At 36.1% G+C, this 23,176-nt stretch overlaps 2 protein-coding genes and 1 long non-coding RNA gene across 8 annotated transcripts in view; 2 read left to right on the top strand and 1 right to left on the bottom strand.

Moving 5' to 3' along the window:
* LOC136766648 (uncharacterized) overlaps window positions 1-3,187 on the bottom strand; it is a 38,666-nt gene extending 35,479 nt beyond the window's left edge. For 4 of the 5 annotated variants that reach the window (XR_010821769.1, XR_010821768.1, XR_010821770.1 and 1 more), the window contains exon 1: window positions 1,128-1,330. This is a non-coding gene — a long non-coding RNA (uncharacterized LOC136766648). Of the gene's footprint in view, window positions 1-1,127; window positions 1,331-3,071 lie in introns of those variants that run through there. The other variant, XR_010821766.1, reaches the window with a different exon arrangement.
* Window positions 1-23,176, top strand: part of LOC136767666 (protein CEBPZOS) — a 398,863-nt gene that overhangs the window by 160,226 nt on the left and 215,461 nt on the right. The gene's annotated exons all lie outside the window — the stretch shown is intronic.
* On the top strand, window positions 3,304-11,024 carry pax1a (paired box 1a). Of its 2 annotated transcripts, none has more exons than XM_066720184.1 (5): window positions 3,304-3,441; window positions 3,958-4,380; window positions 5,726-5,856; window positions 6,223-6,427; window positions 9,818-11,024. In XM_066720184.1, the coding sequence occupies exons 1-5, from the start codon at window positions 3,438-3,440 to the stop codon at window positions 9,907-9,909; spliced, it is 855 nt and encodes a 284-aa protein (XP_066576281.1). In that variant the 5' UTR covers window positions 3,304-3,437; the 3' UTR covers window positions 9,910-11,024. The 2 variants fall into 2 exon arrangements, with proteins under 2 accessions (XP_066576281.1, XP_066576195.1); XM_066720098.1 differs by having other exon boundaries at window positions 3,958-4,587.

Raw genomic sequence — 23,176 nt, 5'->3', positions numbered from 1 at the left:
AAAACAAACCCTTTAAAATCACTATACTGCATTATTCAGTATATCCTTAATATTGCCTGTATTTCCTTAAATGTACCTCTGTTCTAATGTATTTTACAGACCGACTGATTCATTAAATCATGTACAGCCACGGACGTTAAAAAAAAAAAAAAAATATATATATATATATATATACAACCATACGTATCAATGCACAAACTCAAAATATTTATAGTATTTATCAAAAGCATTTGATCACAAACGGGCAACATAGGGAGATTAAAATCAGCATTTCGCAATTCTCGCTTAAAAATGTAAAAATCGATTAACAATTGTTAGTGCTTAAATGCTAAAACATTATATGATACATCATATTTGTGAAAATTTTAAATGTAAGTATTTCCAAAGCCTATACCAACAGATAATTTAAATCTGAGAATCAACAATACAACTAAAATAAATGTATTAACATACAATCTTTCCAAGTCCTCGGAAATATTACGATAATAATAGTATATCAAAAAGTATTACATTAAGTATTTTTCCAATATTTTTTTGCTTAAGTGGTTTTATCCCGTTGACGTTGAACCTATTTCTTCTTACTGTGAATATTCAATACAAAATATGAAAAGCATTACACACAGTTCACTAGCATATATATATATATATATATATATATATATATATATATATATATATATATAGTATTTATTTGTATTTAAATTGTCTTGTTTTGGTCTATATAGCTATATTTGCTATTAGGATATAATGCAAAAGAACATTAACATCCATTTATGTTAATAAACCAAGTTTAAATGTATTCATGGTTATAAAATGTGACTAGATTTTCCTGAAATAAGTTAAATTAACATAAAGGAGTACCGACAGAAGTCACTAAAACGGTCATATTACACTGCATCTTATCATTTATTTAAAAGTGGTCAAAATTAGTTTTCTTATAAATGAATGTGCACCCTATTGAGCCAATTATATCAAAGTGATCTTCCAAATACAGCAGCATTTTCAGTCCTGCAAAAGTGTAAGTCTACAAAATTCAGTCCACAAAATGTATTATAAAATATATTATACACACACACACACACACGCATACACACGTATATAACAAAGGCGAGGAAGCATGCTAATACCTGGTATTTACTGCCCTCCTTGGGTTCCGTTCTCTGGATATTTTCAAAAGCAGTTTGTTTCGGGTCTGTGCCTTTGAATTTCTTACACCCGACATATTGCCTTTGCTTTCATAGTTGCACAACAGAAGAGGACCGACATATTCCCTGTCATGGGCAGGATACCCAGAAGGGGGAGACTGTACCATTAGTTGAACCACAGCTGATGAAGCGTTAGTGTCCCAACCTTCTGTGTAATTCTCTGGAAAACGTTCATCCTGGATTATGACATTTACTGCATCAGTTGTGCAGCAGTAGTGATCAGGCAACTTCATGACAATTATTTCTGTTCAATATGGAAATCGATTTTAAAATATCCAATTCATATTTATGCCATTTTATTACAAGAAGTGTTGAGAAAAATAACTATGTGGTCTGAAACTACAGAAAGTTTTATTTTACACGCAAAAAACACTTGCAGTTCTCTCTCTGGGAGAGTTGTCACATCCTCCCTCTCTCTTCAGGAAGGCTTGTTTTGAGCAGCTCTGATCTTTTCCATGTGTGTTTCATTGCCCAGTGCGTGGTGAACTCGCCACAGTGCCCCAGAAAGTATAGTGACCACTGGGTCCGTTGTTAACTTTTACTGGGGACGTTTTGCGAGCTACTCATGATACCTTCTTTACTGACACAGGAAGCACCGATTACATGCTGTGATAATGCCCTCCTTTGGGATTTCTTCAATATCTATATATAGCCTGAGCTTATTTAAAATAATGGATCGATTAAGGATACCAGTTTGATGTTTGGTAATGACAAATACATAAATAAAGTGCAGTCAAACAATCAAACAATTAAGGTTAATATGTAGCACTGATCTAAGACTCTTTAACATGTAGGCTACATTGTATATTCCAGCATTTTACAGTCTCCTTGTGTTGATTTTTGTGTTTAGTTTCGATATCTAGATACTGCTTCGCGCATTGTCGTTGTTGTTGTTGTTGTTGTTGTTGTTGTTGTTCACATTAAGGCATCAATATAAAATACATATAAATAAATTATTAATCTCTCTGCAAGATAGATTTATCAAATATTATTATGCCCCACATTGAATGGTAAATTCACATTCTTTGTTGCTGCTGTTACATTAAAATTTGTCCAAAATATTAGAGCAAAAATGTAAACACGTACTGCTTGGTCACTGGGTAAAAAAATAGCTAATTATTTCAAAATCAAGTTATTTAATAAGCCTAGCACGAGTGCCCGCCTCCCACCCCCCACCTCCAAAAAAGTGTTAAATTGATATAGCAAACATCTATCCAATAGCATTCCATAATCATTTATTATATTGATTAAATTAACGAAATGGTAGATTGTGAAACTTTCGAAAGCCTCTGAAAAATGTATTATTATTGTTATTATTGTTATGTTTACGATTGTGGATGTTTGAAATGCACTATTTCTGTATAAAGACCTTTTTAAAAAGCCTCCCCTCCCTTCGCGAATGGGGGGAATTTGGGAAAACACTACTGTCCTGAGAATGACTTAACTTGAATGAACATTACTATAATTTCTGTATTTTTAATATATGTGATGCATAACGTAATATTTTATTGCTAAATGCATCACACACCTGGGCTAGTATTATATTATGAAGAGCAAGGACTATATAAAAAAACGAGAACATGCATAACGAGAATAAACAACAAAACTGAAACCACCACCACAACAACAACAAGAACAACAACAACTATAGTAACAAAGAATTGCAATGCACTGCATTCAATTAGAAACACAATACTAGAATAAATCCCTGTCAATTATGGGGTTTTACGGAATCAATTAAAGAGTTGCACAGAATCAATTATTGGCGTATTTAATTTCATGACTGCATGGCAACCTCCAATCTAAGTATACGGTTTCTGCCACTTCCCCAGCGTGAAAGGCTCAGAGAGGTTAAATTGCACATACCGGAATAGCTTGTGCTTGTGTAGAGCAGCCCATCCACAGTGAAGGGGACCAATGAAATCCAACCAGAGCTCCCAGCGTAACCAGCAAGATTGACGTGGAAGACGCGTCAAATGAATCGGAGCCAACTTCAGCCTCCTGGATAGACAAATCTGCCTTGATCGGATGAAGATCACCTAGGTCCCTTTGTCGTAACGATACTTTTCATAGTAGTTCTGGAAAAGTGGGAGTTAAGCAGCGAAGGAAACCCTCCTCCTCCAGCCCTTCATCTTATTTCGTCTCTGGTTCTCCTTACAGTCTGAAGAAACGGCGCTTTGCAGCCATTGAGGGGCACATATTTCAAAGAAAGCATCTGGAAACGCCGGGCAAATGGGTAAGTTCAGATCTGCATGGTTCAGTGGCAGAAAGATGAGAGAAGCAGAACTTGTTTTACACGCCTGCATAGCATGATAACTAAGCAGTTTGTTGGACTTCGACTAGTTAAAAAAGGTTGCATCTAGGTTGGAGCTAATTTGATATAATTAAATGGTAACAATAACGTTTTTTTAAAAAAATCCCACCCCCCATTATTTCAAAATATATTTTCGGTTTTGTTCGGAGGAAAACAGGTAGGTTTTCTATATTGCTTCTAGCCACATAAACATATCACTGAGTATAGAAGAATCACTGCATTCATTAAACGTTTTGCAGAAACGGTGCGGATAGTTCAACTATACACACGATAGACTATGTAGGCTACTACTATAACTATTTAAAAGCTATTTATGTTGGAACGCCATTTTTTCCATAAAGACACTCATGGGAAGCATGCATGTTTTGACAGCTGTTTTTTATTCAATTCTTATTTTCTAAAATGTTGAATATAATGCAATTTCTTTCTTTCTTATAGAGCAAACGTATGGAGAGGTAAATCAACTGGGCGGCGTATTTGTGAACGGCAGACCCCTACCCAATGCTATCAGACTGAGGATCGTGGAGCTGGCCCAGCTTGGCATCAGACCCTGCGACATCAGTAGACAGCTAAGGGTCTCCCACGGCTGTGTGAGCAAGATCCTAGCTAGGTACAACGAAACTGGGTCCATTTTACCCGGTGCAATCGGAGGCAGTAAACCCAGGGTCACAACCCCAAACGTGGTGAAAAATATAAGGGAATACAAACAAGGTGACCCTGGAATATTCGCCTGGGAGATCCGGGACAGGCTTCTGGCAGACGGAGTTTGCGACAAGTACAATGTGCCCTCGGTCAGCTCCATAAGCAGGATTTTAAGGAACAAGATTGGAAACCTCTCTCAGCCTAACCCGTATGAGAACAGTAAGCAACCCCCTTCCCAGCCTGCTCTTTCCTACAATCACATTTACCCCTATTCGTACCCAAATCCCATGTCGCCCACCGGGACCAAAATGGGCAACCACCCTGGTGTGCCAGTCACCGCGGGGCATGTTGGCATCCCCAGAGCCTGGCCCTCCGCGCACACGGTCAGCAACATTTTAGGGATTCGGGCCTTCATGGATCCAGCAGGTTGGTTCCCAGTTTTCTTTGTCAGCTTTATTTAAAACTAATGTCCATCAGGCTTAGGTCCATCTTGTGGATGTTTAAAAGAAAAACATAAATAATTAAATGCTGGATATGCTCGTTTAGTCATGTCAAAGTGTTTTGTGTTTAATATTTTTAGATTTCCAGAATGGTCTGCTTAGAGTATTTTAAACGTGTCAGTTACTACTGTAATAATTTTAGTTAAGTCCTTGCCGTACAGCAAATAATGTGAATCGTCTTACAAACACAGACTGCCAATTTTGTTTTGTGTTTTAAAAGCCTATCTAAGCTACCTGATGTATATACAATAAAATATACTCAATGAAAGGGCCTATTCCTTCATAAATGGATTACAAGTTTAAATAGTTTATAATACATCAAAAATAAAAATCTATCTCAAAATAACAAACGCATAATAAAGTAAACGGAAGAATACAACACTCAACAAACCTTTTTCCAAACAGCGAAAAAAGTTTGGGATAAAATTACCAAACCATGGCATACTCATGAGTTTTCTAACACAAGATGATTTAAGACATTTTAAATATACATTCAACATTTGTATGTTTTTGTTTGTTTGTTTCTCTCTCTCAATGTAATTGTATTGTCTCTGGATGAACAAAAATGTATTTTTCGATCTGTTAATCTTTTTTGGGGGGCTGGATGGGTTGTTTATGTATTTATTTATAATAAACAGCTTATACCATTGTTTAAAACCTATATAAAAGTACTTTACTGATGATGGGCATATATAAGCAATTTTTAATCTCAGGAAAATATGATAAGATTGAATACACCCAGGGCATGGAATAAAAACAGAAATAAGTTCAAGCACGATCATTTCGTCTGAAATCGAACATGTATACATTGAGTGTCGTTTTTAAACGTGTGACAGAAATTAAGACAACTGTTTTGGTAAATTCAGTATATAATCAGTTTATAATCTTTCTTTCTGTCCAATATTGCAGTCACGTTAATTTCACAGGAATTAAGGAATTAATAATCGGATATGGTATTCCTTTGATGAACTTTAAGGCCTAAGAAGCTATTAAGTAGCTAAATTACTGCATACTTACATACAAAATAACAACATTAACAATACTCATAATAATTGTTTCAACAGCTATTGCTGGTTCGGAGGGATATCCACCGAAAATGGAGGACTGGGGCAGCGGTACCAGAGGATTTCCATCCGCGCACAGCGTCAATGGCATAGACAAATCAGCCATCGACACCGACATGAAATACCCACCGGTAAGCATACTAAAGCACAGCACAAAAGCAAGGCCTGCTAATGAAAACCTAGCTCTGTTAATAAACGTTGTAATACATCATGCTACACTATGAGACATATTTTGCACTGTACTTCTATAAAGTCTCTTCTACACAACTTTTTTCAATTTGTCCTTCAGTCACCGTGGTGCATTATGGTTTGTAGACACAGAGCATATAAGATGCACATGTCAGCATTAGAATGCATTGTATTTTTAATTTGCACGTCATTCTATGATGTGTTCAATGTAACACGTCTGAAGTAAACCAGTTATATATATATATATTTAGGCCTGCATTTTATTTTAATTCCTTAACTGTGTTTTTTTTTTGTTGTCTTTATGTTAGCCTTCTTCTACACTGTCCAGTTATGTCCCAGCGTGCGCCTATGCTTCTTCCAACCAGTACGGAGTGTACAGTGGGCCTGCAGGGAGCTATGTGACCCCCGGGCACCACTGGCAGTCTCAGGGTGCCAGCCTGTCCCACCCAGGGAGCTCGATGCACGGGGGGGATATCCACTCCTCGATGGCCTTCAAACACGCAGCAAGAGACGGTAGGCAAAGCTCTGCATATTATTAATGTATACCATAATCTAAATAAGAAAAAAACATTTACAGCTGAGTTGTCACATACATGGGGTTTTGCGCACTGAGTATTTTATTAACGACAAGCATATTTAAATGCTGAGATATGTATGCAATGTGTTACTTAAACTCTAGAAATCTATTTATTTAGTAGGCCTATTATTATATTAAAACATACCTTACACACCATACCTGCACGATAATAGTTAACTGCTGTAGGTTTTCGCGAGATCAACACAACCATCACAATATTACAGTTGAAATGGATAAGGGCGTCTGCTAAGAATTAAGAATTAATAGTAATAATCATAATAATAAGAATATAATTTACTAAATATTTTATACATAACGTATTTGATACTTTAATTGTAGTTTAAACTCGATGTATCTATGGTAAATGCATGGTCAATTAACAGTTACCTTATTGGATACGTTAAATAATCTACTTTGTGAGCGAATAAAACAAAGACGCTTTTAAATTACTTAAAATCAAACCGGAAAAACCAAAATATAAATATTAAATATTAAATATATAAAATGCAATTCATATAACAAACAACAATTTCTGAATGATTGCGTTTATTTATTGCTGGCTGTCCGATAACCTCTTCCGTCTAATAGGCCTATCAGTTGTAATGGTTTTCACCACTGTCTTGATACATTGAATAATGTGATTTCAAATAAAACAAAGAAGTAAATATCAGCATATCTTTATCGTCTCCTTAATTTAAATCCGTTTACATGAATTAGTACAACATAAATTGAACACCTGCTTGTATTTCCAGTTTGTGTGTTTTTTAGATGTCAGCCCAGTCCGACTTTGTTTATGTATTGATTTTCCTGCTTATTTAGCCCTTGTCACAAGTTAGTGGACATTTGGTCAGTGTATCCTCAATTAACGTGGATACTATTTCCAAAGAGGAGGTTCCTTATAGATCTGCCACATTGTTTACTCAACTGAAAATGAAACGATGATAAATATGAACAAGGACAGCACCCCCTCCAGTTGAAGCAGAGGGTCCAGGCCCAGTGTCTGGCCAGATGTGCGCATTCTCTTTGGTGTGGGGCTGCGATTCGGGCCACTAGAGGGTCGCAGCTACTGGTTTGCAAAGGGAGTGTAACATCTGCCCGATAAATCAGTGGTTTCCAGTTAAGCCTTCCATCTGTACCAATGATTATACTTCCTCAAAGCTTTCTTATTTATCTATAATACGGTGATGGACCAACTCACAAAAAAGGCATTGTGCTCTGCCTCACTAGATAAGACCTGGTGGTGGTCTACCGCCCAAACATCTAGGGAGCCTCAGTACAACTAGGGACTCCAGCATACAGAGTCAGGAATCAGTTAAAATCCCCAAAACACGGGTGGCTGATGTCCTGCACACAATGTATTCACCCCACGCATACCGTGTGTCTCTAACAATGTCAAGTGTGTGTATATATCATTGTGCTCCTCCAAAAACAGTGCAACTCGTGGAGCTTGATAAAAATATTAGACATTTCACAGGGCATCACCAAGAGGTGCGAAATCGAGGTCTTTTGGTGACAGCTTCATTATGCTCTCGCCGTTTTGTCTCCTTTCAATTGACTGGAACAAATTTAACGAGTTAGATCGCCCCCAGGCACTGCAGTACGCCCTCCTCCCTTGAATACAAGTCCGTGCTCCATAAGCCGTGTGCAGACCAAACTACATTCATGATCATTACAAATTATAAATATATACAATGTTAAAACAATAGGATTTTTTATTATTATTTGTGCGATTGTACAATATTGTTTTTTGTAACACCTGCCCTCTCATGTAAGATTTGCATAATTCTAAAATAATATTAATGTAGCTTTTTAGATCAAAGTGGAGAACATTTTAGGAAAACTTGAACATATATATAACAATCATTTTAAATGAAGGCACTCTGAAATTAATTTAACGCTGATGTGCCAATTAGTTATTATTTTTTCATGCAATCTGACTGCGAAAGGCAATTTTCAGCAAGACTGTAAATGATAGTGGGCGTGCAATTGAACTCTCGCCATTTCCAGGTGTGTCGAGGTGTCAGGATAACAATGCGGCTAATGAAGCCCTGGGAATCAGAGCCTCCAGCACTGAAGCACGCAAATGTTGTGGAAAGAAGTAGTAACGAACATCAGTAATTTGAAGTAACAAGGGCTTGGAATAATTGATTCTCAATCGCTCTGCTTTTAATTAAATTTTGCATTTAGCGAACAACTTTGTGAATATAGGCATACAGCGATTTAAAATCATAGGTTAAATATGCATGGTTTACTACTACTGTTTTATAATAAAAATGAAAAAAAATACAAAAATCCATGTACCAGTTACCCTGATTTGCTGTATCAAGTTAGATTTTCCAGCTCCTTATTTTAGGTTCATAAAGTAAACCATGGACTTCATAACAATAACATAACAATCCGGCTGTTAACACACACACACACACACACACACACACACACACACACACACACACACAAACTGTGCATTAACTGTTTTACTGGTAGATACTGGTCGACGCTTTCATATCGTATTATACAGTGTGTCAAGCTGCAAAAAATAAAATAAAAATAAAAATACCCGAGAACATCAGATGAACAGCTTGTTGAAGTCCTGGCAGAGAAGCTTGATTAATTGGACTTAAGGAGATATATGCAATCACACCATTATTCAACTCTCTCTGTGTATGAAAGCAGCAGTTCGGTATGAAGGGCAAAATAATCGTGTTTTGTTGATAATTACAGCTAACGAACAGTATCGTGTGAATGTAAGCTTTAAAGAACGAACAACACATACAATTTTAAAAAGGACAAGTTAGGGAACAAATTTAAGTTCGCCACCTGCTCATCAGAAATTTGAATCAGACATTTAAATGCATGAAAGCTATTAAAAAACATAAACAAGAAAAATATTTGTTTATTGATTTATGGATTTTTGACTGTTTACTATTGCTTCAAGTGCAGCAAAATCATTCTCGTGCGAAAACATTATAACAACAACAATAATTATCATCATCATCACTAAGTTTAAGGATTATAGGCCTATATAGTAATTAAGGGAATGTGGATGATTTAAAAGACAGGTTAATAGTCTAAGTTAGATACGTCGAAAAGTATTATATATACGCGGGTTAACGTCGGGGGTATGTATTGATTTTAGACCTTTAAAGGCACGTTTTAATTGGTGACGGGACATGAAAGATACCGGTTAATAATTGATATGTGTGGAATAAACGAACAGACTAGAGAAGTGTCAAAGTTTTGTCCCTGTTTTTTATTTTTTTATTTTTCTGATTAATATAAATATTACTTGTTTGCTACATAAACACTCTTCTGTTTATATTCTGCAGGAGACAGAAAACCCCCCAGTCCCCTAAGCAAGCAACAGCATGAAGCATTAAACAGCGTACATGGACTCACTCTTCCTACCTCATCTTCATAACCCCGAGAAACAAACTGCAGCCAAACAAGGATCTAAAATGTAAAATAATGCAGCTGAAGCAAATTTAGTAGAGAGCATTTCAAGAATACGAACAGTAAGTGAAAGCACTATATTTATGAATTGCCAAGCGAAGTGTTAACTCAAGGTATGGCGAGTATAATGTTCTACATATGCATTCAGTGTCACTGGACACAATGTATAAAAACCAAACGTGTGAATGTTAAAAGTTAAAAAAATTGGACAAAAGTTAGATAGTACTTCAAACAACGGTGTTGGTGCTTGGAGTTATATCGTCTTATCTTTCATGTTATTTGAAAAAGTAAAACAATGCAATAATAATGAAATTACCATACACAATAAAGAAAATGATGTTACCAAAAAGAACAACAACAAAAAGACAACATTTGAAGGCTGTGCCCGCCCTACCTTTTTCCAAGACAAAAACTGTTGGTATTTGTCAGTTTTTAAGACCAAATGTAATCGTTAAACTCTCTGGCTTTTGCAAAGCCAAATTAAATAAACAAACAGACACATACAAAAAGGTTGCAAAAGATGGTAATGGGCTCACATAAGTATTGTATATCTGACTGTAAATGTAAGATGAATTCCGAAAGCTTTAATTATATATTTTTTATAAATACATTTGTAAATATGCAAAAAAAAAAAAACACACACAAAAAAACAACAACACAAAACCAAATGTTCCAGTCAATAATGTGACAGTTGTGTTCAGCTATTCCCCACCCAATTCAAATCCCCAAGGATATGCGATGGTGTTTACTCTGACATGTATTAATGGCTGGGAAGCCTTCAGGTTTCAAATAAAATGGTACAGCATAGATACTGTTTATTAATTTGATTTCTTTCATACTATTAAATACAAACAACAACAGCAACATTAATAGTGATAATCATATTTATTATTAGTATTCTATATTAATTTAGTTATATAATAATAATAATAATAATAATAATAATAATAATAATAATAATAATACCATGTTGTTATCGTTGGTGCTGTTGTCAGTTAGTTTGTTCATTCTTGTCTTAATCAGGACTAAAACTGTGGATTGAAAACGACACCTGACAGAAATAAACTGGTTATGCAAACTGGAGGACACAATTGTACTTGGTCTGTTTCGTTGTGGGTGATTTTTCCTCCCTCTCTCTGCCCTCATGCTCCCCTTTAATGCGTGCTAACCAAGCTTTTCTACGGTTAATGACGCTTTACACTTTTCGGCGCCTCTCATGATCGTATCTGTGCGCACTATTTTGGATGCAAGCCACAAGACCTTTGGTATCGTACATGTTCTTCATTTGGTTTATTGGCTTCAAGTTTGGGTTTGAATAATGTGAAATAGAACAGATTGGGCGGACATACAAGATAGACAGAGAGATAGACAAACAGACACATTCCCTATAACCCTCACCCATCAAACATGCTATTTCCCAGAAATGTTACAATAGTATTACCGAAACTTACTACTAATAATCTGCTCCACAAATGCAATAATTATTAACAAGCCGTTTACATTATATGACATGTTGCAGAAACATATTTTAGCGTCTAGGCACATCCTCCATCATCATTTCCCCATATGACTACTATACTAATGATAATAATAAGAATAAACAAGCTTGTCAAGATGCTGTCGAGTAGTTGTCTAGTTGTCTATTGGTCATGTCAAGGTTGAATTCTCATGATCTGCCTATTCTTTCTTAAGCAAACAGGAATCCACAATATTTCATATATTTACATATCAATGTTTTTAAATGATTAAACAGCACCTCATAAGACAATCATGTTTTATCATAATAATAAAATAAACATCAATAAAAAAATGTGTACGTTAACAGGAGGTTCTCATACATCGCTTTGCAGAGTGTATTAGAAACTAGCTCAAGGTTTACACACAGTAGAACCAGGGACTAAAGCTTGCAACTGATCGTAAAAGGGCAGATCAAGGTCTGTTGAATTGTAGATATTTATTTCTAAGCAATTGCAAATGAGACAGAAAGACAGACGTAGGTGTCGGTATGTAGGGATTCGTCAACAAAGCAAGCGGGTTTGGCCGTTAGCATCATTTATGTCACCTCTAAAAAGGAAAAGGAAGACGGGGAATATACGGAAAGTTACTTTAGACATTAAAACAGTAATTGCATATATATATATATATATATATATATATATATATATATATATATATATTAGTTGGTTAATTTCTAAATTGTAATACTTTATTACTTTAGTATTTTATCTTTGATCCATATGCATTGATTTATTCTTTTTATATAGGATACAAACACTTCTACTACTACTACTACTACTACTACTACTACTACTACTACTACTACTACTACTAATAATAATAATAATAATTAGAGACTGTTCTAATTAGGCTATTTGGTTTAAATTAAACTATAAATTAAATTGTAATTTGCTATCGGATTTGTAGGTTTCACATATGACTGATAAACATATATATATATATATATATATATATATATATATATATATATACATACATATACACACACACACACAAGATGGATTATTGCATGTATATATTACATACCTTAGGACTACGCAATTCAAAGTGATTTCCCATTAAAATGGAGGGGTGTTCGCTTTGGTACACCTTAGCCTCTGAAGTCTTCAATGTTAGCAAAGCAATCAGGAAATACTATTTTTGCAAATCTCTTAAATAAACAAGATGTAGCATGAGAACAGGATTTGCCTTTTTGCGGGTTATCTGCTGTGTTACTGCTAAACACTTAAGAACGGGTCGATTTCTTAAACAAATACTGGCGAGATGGTTAACTAAGCCGGCTAAAAGATGTGGGACAAGGCGGGTAACGTTGGCTTTGAATGTTGACTTCTTTATTCGCGTGCAAACACAAAACATTTTGCAACATTTTGTGAAAAGGCGTCAAAGCACCAATCATTTTATACATATCCATAAATAAAATGTAATTACTTCCAGAAGGTGTTACTAGAAAGAGAGAAGTTGTCTCTCGAGTTCAAAACTGTTCTAATTCAGTAATTCTGCTACACAGCTCTGTGGGCAGTTAACATAGGAACTATAAAACTCCTATAAATTCACGATAAAATCTAAAAGTACACGGTCGTCTAAAATATGTAGCAAAGGAAACAACACCTATATCCCGTGACAGCAATGGGGTATGTGTGATCGTCGTATTACCTTTTATAATATGGATGTGGAATTAGTGTGTCATTCGTAACCAAACACCTGCTTTGGCATAAATCTTACGTTGCGCAGTGGCTTACAAACTTTACACTGTAAAGCAAACTACAGTGGCTGCTTTACTACCAGTAGACAGGAGCTACAACAGCCTGATTATCTTAAGCTTGGCATCCAAATGCAACAGAAAGGGAATAAGGAGGGCATAACGAGGGGCTGCATGTAAGGGGAGACTGTACAGATCACTGACAAAAGTAAATAGACATCACGGGGATTCCAATAGGCCAAAGTCCTTCAAGTGGCACCAAGAGCACTGACTGAGTGGTTCAAGTCTACATCCAGTCATGCCTAATAAGGACAGTCCGAGAGTCAGAAACAAGAACTGTGGCGTTGATATGAGCCCCTGTAAGGTCAGTGTTGGAAGTCTGCAAAGCAACCAACTCCGGGTTTCAGAGGGCCTTTTGCTGGCTACCCACAGAAACCAGTACCCTCATGACGAATTACCGTAAAATAGTATAACGAAGAAAGCCCGAGCTATCCAAGACAGATACCTGCCAAGACGCCTAAGAGCACAGCTTCCCACGACTCCCTGTACTGGAGATTGTGGGCCAGCAATCGGATGCTGATCTTAGTGTGTTGGTGCAAAGGGTAGCATCCAGTTATCAAGCCAACTGTTTTTCACAGTTATAGGTCTTTTCCATACACAGGCCCCCCTCTCTCTTTTTTTCTCTCTTAATCGCTAAAGATAACATACATTATGTGAGGACTACACAAATTACACAAACACGTCTTGCTGAAGAATGAGATGAAACTGTAGTCTATACCAGTCAGAGTCTAGTGACGCATTTCAGCAGAAGGATCATATTGTTTTTGTTGTCTTAGGACCCACAGCAAAGCTTTGTTTCGGGCAGCCGGTGTTGGCGGGCCTACTTGTCATAATTATGTTTGACGTGTGAGACGTCTAATTGAGTTGTACGGATGAATTAAGTTTGGAGACTCAAGAATTAACACGTGAGACAAATCTAGGCCTCATCCATTTACTCTAACCCCCCTTCTCCCTTAAATCAGATTACATCATATAGGCCTATATTTCATATATATTTATAGCAAAATACAACATGCACATTTTCACTAAACGTGTGGTGTGCGTGTGTCAAATAAATAAATAAGAACCGTTAATATTCACCCGTATCCACGCAATTAACAGTAAAATAGGTCAGAAGAGGGTTCCTTCCCTTCGCATTAAACATGATCACAGTAGCATCCATTTCCACGTTCATGTAGGGAAAGGTTGTACATTTTATAATCATAGTGTGGTTCGAATTTCAGTAACAATGGCATACAATACAAACCTCGCAATAATAATCAAAAAGGAACGAAATGAATCAATTCGGCAAGAACAACAAAAAAGAAAACTATAATAATCACAATAATCATAATAATAAATGCATCAATTTTGCATAGTTCCTGTTTATTAAATGTCAAAATGTTCGATTTTTGATTATGACGTAAATAATAAATTCAGTTGCAACTGGGTTTTTTCGGTTTGTAAATCAGTTCAAGTTAGAAAATACTGAATTAGACATATTTGGCTTTAGATGAAAAAAACAACAACTAAAAAAACATGCATCTTTTGTGTCGTAAGTGACATGCGCTTGATGCAGCAGTTAATAATGTAAATTTTGTAAATACTTTCTTGCGCAGAGGCAGATACAAAGAGACATGCAGTGTCACTCTAAACCCAAATGTAATCATTTTCTATTGAATATTAAACAATGAATACTTTTAATACACAAAAATAATTCGTATTTTAATTCACCTCAGAATACTGTTTTTCACGCTGCATGGCAATTCATTAGAGCACTAAAACAGTCCAGTGGACAAAGCAATTGGGCATTTAATAACTTCAGCATGAATGTTCTGCTTGGCGTTGAATGGCCGGTCTGTCAGTTTCGCATACAACAATTCCTTATAAATAGGCCAAGTGTCAAGTTTTACAAAAAGATAAGACATCAATGTGATACGTTACAAGTCTATCTGCGTGTGTGTGAACATGAGTAGTCTAATGCAATTTGTAAAGGTTGAATTCGCAAATTAGCATTAGCGTTTTATTATGTTTAAACGTAAATGCATTTTCAATATTTATTTGGTACATTTTATGTCTGATTTAATATATATTGTTAAAAATCTTATGTCATAATGTCATGACTGTGTGTGTGTGCGTGTGTGCGTGTTTTGTGTTGTTCTTTTACACCTCACTGTTAAACTGACTGAAGACAACACGTTGCGTTCGTTTTAACACATGCATTGTGTACATACATGCAATTTATACATAAGGTACAGCTTGTTGAGATTTTAATGAACATATTTTGTTCAGAATTGTAAGTTTGTTTTTAAAAGTGTAATATGTATGGCAAATATTCAAATATTGTTTCAATCCAAATTTCTACTCATTCACCTAAGCTCTAAGAAACGTATTACGTACTATACTGCTTGCAACAGTCTGTTTTACGTTGAATCCATCGCCCAAAAATTAAACACCCGCAACATGCAATCATTATGTGGTTTTAACTAATAGACTTTGAAATTTAGAGTATCGTAAAAAAAAAAAAAGTTGAAATCTGTCTGAATATTTCTCCTGGGATGGAACATATATGCTGTTTTAACAAATCAATGATTGTGATGAAAGACAACACATTTTATATGCTAATTGTAAAAGGAACAGTGTTGAAATATTGGGTGAACTGTGTTGCTTCCAATACAAACTGTTGCATACAATGAAACCGTGACCTTTATCACACCGAATATGTTTGTGTAGAAAACAACATATTTGCTTCAAGTGTGTAGGATATAATTGATTTAACTCGAAACACACTGTATGTAGCGGTGTAATCAATAACCTACACTGCCTACAAATCATTACAAAATACTAAATAGTGTCTTCCTGTTCTTCCTTTCTTAATAATAATAAACACCATAATCATCATCAACAACATAATCATCTTTTTTAAAACCTGACAATTCTTATCCTTATTATATAATACATACACTTGGACCAAATCAAAACTGTAACCCACTCAGCATGGGTAAAATCTAAATGAATGCAAAACGGTCGCACCGCTACTACTACTAATTAACACGTTTTTCAAAACAGTTTTTAAATGCAAATGCTGAGCCTGACAACATATAATACGCTAACAGCTGTCTAGTTGGACTGTAAAGTGAGACTTTTACTGGTCATATCACGGTTGAATTGTCAGGTGTGACCTGCCTGTTCTTTCTACAACATACTTTACATTAGGCAAACGGGGATCTACAATATTTCACATATTTACATACTACTACCAACAACAATAGTAATAATAATAATAATAATGAAAGCTTTATATAAAAAGCTGCTCACTGTATCTTAACATTTCATTATATTACGAGCAACATAACAATATCGTTTATTTTCACACTGTGTAATACCTGAATCAGCGTGTTTAGTTGAACGCTTGTTTCTAATGCCTTAGCACGATTTCACTTGTTGCCTATTTGAACCAGTGAAACGTGTCGCGATATTCTTTTGTTATTTCATTTTTTTCAATCAACCAACGAATCAAATTAATAAAACGTGTCAGTAGTCCACCCAAGTTAATCATGGTTAAATAATATGACTATTATTTTTGTAATGAGTTGGAATTAGTTTTATGCAGACACAACCACTTCGCCCGCATCGGTAACGCTTCAGATTCGCGGCCCAATTTAATATTAAATACATATTCGATTAATAATCTATTAACATTCAACGAATTGCTAAATAAATTTCAATAGAATGTTAGTGTAATATCTATCTATAACAAAAACGTTGTCAGCATGATAAACACGCAAGTTACAAAATCACTCTGCCAATTAAAGTGGAGACATCAAACCCATAAGACAAGATACAAGAAACAATTGGGGCAAATGTATAGATATCTCCACTTTATATGGCTGAGCCATTGTTTTTTCCTAGTTTTTGGTATAGATAGATAGTACATTATCGTTCCGTTTAAGTTTAATTATCAAGTAGTTGAATGTTAATAGATTTTCAATCTAATATCTATATAATATTAAATTGCGCTATGCAATCTAAATCGTTAACCCTGCACCCACTACAGGAATAATACATAATTTAATTCGCTACAACGAGCACAACGGCATACAAATCCCGCATGATGGCTCTTTACACAGATACTCCACGATGCCTCTATATGGTATTGGAGGAATCCAAACTTTTTGGTGTGGCACAAATCAATGCCTTGGGGATTTGACTGACATTTGATTTGAGGTTGCCATCGATTGGATAACTATCTTGCACCTTCAATTGACTTGTTCCTCAAATAAGCAGGAGGAATTAAATAGTTTTACAACTTAGGGGTAAAAAGCATCTGATGACTTTCACCAACAAGTCGAAGGTAAATCAAATTGAAGCCAAAATGAGTTGTGGAATGGCTTAATGAATAAAACAATGATATAAGGAAAAGGCAAATGTAGCAACTACCAGTTTAATACATTTTGTGTGAATATCTGATCAATAACTTGGGTAAGTTGCTCCATTTTCTGTTGTCATATAGAGTGGTTTGTTTTAATGTCATGCAGAAGAAACAGAAATACAGGAGGAGGCAGTTGCCTGCTTGTTTACAGTTATGTATTTATCTCTCTGGGTAAACTCCAGAGATTTACTGCTCAATTCAGACTGGCTGGCAGTGGCCATACTGCAAGAGGGGCATCATGAGATTTCTTAAGATGAAAATGCTGAAACACAGCATCTCAACTGTGAAGTCTAGCTTGGTATGATCTCTGGTTGTGATGTTTCCAAAAAGAACTGGGAGTATGATGAACCCCTGCAAGCACAAAATAACAGACAGAATAAAGCTTTTGAAAGTGTGGAGCCAGCAATCACAAACTCATAGGTATGGTTGCCAATAAACTCAAGCAGCAGTGAAGAGGTTAAACGTCTTGACACAGAAAAGTCATCAGTGGTTCTTGGTGGAGTGGCCAAGAGCTTACTGAGCCGACTCCTGCTGGGACTCACACACACACTGTTATGATGGGGACCACAATGTCAGTGCCGAGTTTGTACTGGCGACTGCATGCATCAAACACAGCCGAAGAAATCTGTCCGTCAACTATTCATCACCTTTTATTTTCATATCGGCCTTTTTAATGGCAAGCACAATCAAGTCAAGCTGCAGACGGGGCATAATAAGTGTCAACAACAATTGTCCAACTGCCTTCCAAGTCTGAATATGAATTACAAAATGGTAAAATCTCCACTGAGACTCACAAGCTCAGCATGTAGAATTACAACTACTCTTACAAAGTTCCTATGATTTAGGAATATAATTAAAATGTGATATCTTACAAAAAGGAAAGTACATCAGGGACACAGAGTTTAGATGGGGCAGGGGGTGTATTTGGTATATGTTATTAATGGATATAGAAAAGGTAACAGGACCAAGGAACCCACTGGGAACAGATTGGTGTTCTTTTCATAGTTTGCTAAGGAGAGAGTATCAAGATTTCTAGCAGTAGTAGAGAATTCCAGAGGCAGCCATTGACACAGCGAAAGGTGAGACCCTCCCAAATAGGTCAGTCACGAGTAAGCAACAATCACCGGCCTTCAGCTGGCAGCACAGAGGGACAAGTGGGTTCAGCAGATCAAGCAATCAGGGCTAAATGGATGTAACACTGGATATGAATGAAGACATTTTAAAAATAATAAAATGAAATAAAATGCTTTAACATTTAGGAAAAGCCTTCATCCAAGACGACTTACATGTTTTTTTAAATCCTATCATAAAATCCATGGAGATGTTTGATATGACAGAAGAGGCATATTCAGTCTAATGTGTAATACAAAATACTGTCTTCTTATTGTAAAAAGGTACAATTTGGTCAACAATGAAAATGTTCAGAATGTCTAACAGCTCTCTCTCTGTAGGAGGATTCCACAGATAGTCTCATTCTGCACCTGCCCACCTATCAGTCAATGAACTCATATATCAAATGCTGAACCAAACAGAAGCATTGTTTTAACTGCGACATTATGTTCAGTGCAATTAAAGACCTTGAAATGTATCTGCTGTCAGGCTACTACATTGCATGGAAATGTTGCATAGCTTTCTGGTTGATTTGATCCACACTGGGCAGCTCCACAATCACATCCAAGGATTTAAGGAAACACACTAATCTTTCAACAACCTTTGAAACTTCACAGCTACACAGGCCAGGAGAGCTTCGTTTTCATCTTTCTATCACTAATGTTTCTCCTAAAGTAGGTATTAAACAGCAGGGTTAGACATAGGCATCCACGTCATTCGCATTATGGTGAAAAGCTGGCATCCTAACTAATCCCCAGCACCTGCAATCTTAACTTCTGATGAAATTCCCAATCAGGCATACAAAATGAAAACATTTATAATGTGCAGGGTATCCTTTATTATAGGAAGGAATTAATTTGCAAGAAGTCATGGGGGGTTTGCGGCGATTCAGTGGAGTCAGAGCTAAAGGATACTTAATCGCTGGTTATCCAAACTATAAAGCAGCTCAGATGTACAAACACATCAAGGAGGCAATGCATACTGGGTGCACATTATACCCCCCACCCCCACCATAATTGTATTTGGTAATTTAAGTGGAGTTTCATGGCTTTCCATTCCCATGCTTGCTCCGATTTCACAAGATGAAAAAAATAATCTCCACCCACTCTCAAATCAAGTTAGAAAATAAAATCCGAAAATATTTTTTTGAAGTTGAAAGCTCAACTTCAATTTTAACTAAAGCAGCAATTTCAAATGGTATTAAAATTTGGGTTAGATAACTCTCACATGATCATATCTTTAGATTCTTTCCCCAATTATTTCAAGCTGTTTGGAACAGAATCCAAATATTCTCTACAGTTGTACAACACTTTCAGAATCTTTACTCAAAAGATACAGAATTATCCAACAAATATAATGAACCTGTGTTCAATTCCAAACTCATTTCACACCTAATGATAAGGCACTTCAGCAAATGTATGCTGCAATAAATTAGATTTATTTCAACAATATTTATGTTTAAAGCCACAAATCTCTTCTTCCCAATGTGTAAACTAATCCAAATAGCTGAACTGTTATTTATAGATATCACCACACTGGTATACTGAACTGAAAACATGTATCAAATATTAGTATTTTTTAGTTTTTTGTCAAAATCAGAGCTTAAGAGCATTTAAGAGTTTACTGTAGTTACTCTGCCCCCCTTGTTAACTCGGAAAAGTCAAGTTTTACTTTTAATGGAAATAACTATCACAAGTATAAGCATTATGCATTAGTGATATCTTTCTCTTGGAGTAAGGACAGCGCTCCTCTCTTTTTAAATGCCGCTCTGAATTTGTGTCATTACAGTAACATCAAACAGCTGTCCCACTCACTGCCAACTGAGGAGAGTTTCCAGACTCTGGTGTGATTCGCGTTTGAGTGCATTTTAATTCTCTAATGTCACAAGCAAGAATGTCGAATCTCAGCAAAGAAAATGCTATCGCTGGAACAGCTAAGACAGTCTCTCTGGAGAGGTGTCCTCTGCAAGATGAACTGAAAGCTGGCCGCAAAGTGATTTAGTATAATTGTATTAATGTTATTCAATCACTCCATGTATATATGTAATGGTGCAGAAAAGCAAGACACAATACAGTAAAATAATACGTTTATTAAGTGACCTGAATGAAAATTGAAAAGACTGCAAACCAACTGCTTAATTTTTGCCCCTTTTTGAAAACCACACTGAGGGTCCGTTATTTCCTGCATCTCACAGGCTGGTTGAGAGCTTTAAAAAGGTCATCATATTTGTCATGCTTTGCCACCGTTGCTTTTGTTTAAAAGGTGTTGACATTCCTGGTTCTTGTATCATTATTTCCACATTTGCCACTCACAGCAGTTTGTTTGCAGCACAGAAAGTTGCAACCCCAGTTCCGAGTGCTGTTCACAATAAAGGCTACAGACCCAAACCTGTATTTTGCAGAGGCCGGGAGAATGACATTCATTATAAAGAGTCTTCTGTTATATTTCTTTATATTTGATGAAGAACCCTCATTGACTCAATGTATCAAAACAAGATCGTGGCTTTGGGACACATGTGCTACTTCATTAAAGTCCCTCTTGTTTTCCAGGATACCACTTCTGCCTAAAACAACACTACTTCATGGTGGCTAGGTTACTTCCTGTGAGGATCGTATCAATCAGAAGTACAATATGCTTCTGCCCCACAAGAAGGGTCTCTCTCAACAGTCTTAAAGAATGACTACAGGCTGGGATTGTGTTACTCACTTTTTCCCCACTTGGACTTCAGACCTATTCAGTACTTTAAGATCCCTTAGCACATAGTTTCTCATTGAATCATTTTACACATCTATGTTCATACACGCGTGCACACACACACAAAATGAGAAGGCCATCTCACACACATAATGGTACCTTAAGATATACATCAACCATGTCAATGCTAAATGTTATGTGATTAAATCATTCTACTGTATGTACCATGATCATTTAATGCATTGCAATGTGAAACAGATACTCTTAACATATCAAATTTAAACTATAAGAGAACCTCTGTGATAGCACTACAGCATATGAAGACTACATTCTTGCTCGAGTGTAATGCTATTTGTGGTTTTATTGACAATATTATAAAGAACTGAATTCATGTTTAACTTTTAAGAACACAAAATGTAATTCTACTTTTAAGACAACAGCATGTTTTTCGACTTCCTAGTCATTCAAACTTTTCTTTGCAGGAGGATGACTTGAACAGAAACAAGCGATTATGATTCTTATTGATAAGCTGAACAAGAAACACATGCTCGAAATCAATTTGATATGAACTCTCAGTAGCTCCAACTGGGAAACAAGGACACTGAGGAACTACATGCTTAAATGGCTATAAATGGGAATTAAATTAAGCTCCTATGCCAAAGCAAACAGAAGAGAGGAAGATGCTTTGAAAAAAATTAGGACAGACAATAGGTATACATTTATTTTTATTTGAAACAATTTATCACTGTCGGTAGTGTGTATAGGAGAGATCTACTTTGCTTTGTACAGACAAGAATATAGTTTATAACTTGACACTTCCCTAGAGATGATTTAGGACTAGTACATTATCACAACACTGTTCTGCAAGGGCAGCTATCACTTGCGAGGTAAGGCAAGCTCGCCCGTTTGGGAATTCAGCACTTCTGTTCAGTTCGAAGTTGACAAAGTGCTGTTTTAGGGTGAACAGAAAGCAAGCCAGATAGCTTCTGGTAAGGACAAAAGATAATACCTAAAAAGCCTTTTCAGAAGACGGAGTGGCAACTTGGCAAATATTCAATGCTAAAAAGCAGTTTAATGTCAACTATTCCTTTTTCTTTCAACTTCCATGGAAACGCAACATGTACATTACTACTTATTCTAAGGTGAAACAGGAGCATTTGAGAGTAACACCACTTTCAGGACATACAACAGGGATGTCTAATGAGATTTCAGGGTCATTTCAAGGGTAACATTTGAGAAGAGCCAAAAAAGACATCATGTTGTCACAAGAGAAGAGCGGACCTTTTCCGTTGGGTTATCATCTCAGAAGTACGCACCTCCCTAATCACAGTATGGTAAGGTGTGGGGCTTCTAGCATATGGACTATAGTCCTAAAGGAAAAGCCAATTAAGAGATTACTGGGTAGATCAATACAGAGTTTAATGGATTCTTAACATTCAGTCAGTGTAAAAGGTTTGGGCCCTAACCCTCATGTTGTTGAACATTTACAGATGGTTGGCGAGTCCTTTCAGTTTAACAGGTTATACATATTTAACATACACCCTCTATAGTATTTTTTGTCCTCCATACAAGAGGAATGCACCAGCAGTGGACTTGTATGCGTGTTATTGAACAACTACATATCACCCCCTCAGTCTCGTTTGCTCGAGGGGGACTGCCTGTACAGACTTGTACAGATAACATCCCTAAGAGAGGTATTTTAATTTAATTCTGCAAGTCCACTTAGCAGACCTTAAGAAAAAC

The sequence above is a fragment of the Amia ocellicauda genome, chromosome 1 (genome assembly GCF_036373705.1).
Source record: "Amia ocellicauda isolate fAmiCal2 chromosome 1, fAmiCal2.hap1, whole genome shotgun sequence".
NCBI classification, from domain to species: domain Eukaryota; kingdom Metazoa; phylum Chordata; class Actinopteri; order Amiiformes; family Amiidae; genus Amia; species Amia ocellicauda.
The sequence above is the reverse complement of the archived record's forward strand: the minus strand, read 5'-3'. Positions and strand labels throughout refer to the sequence as shown.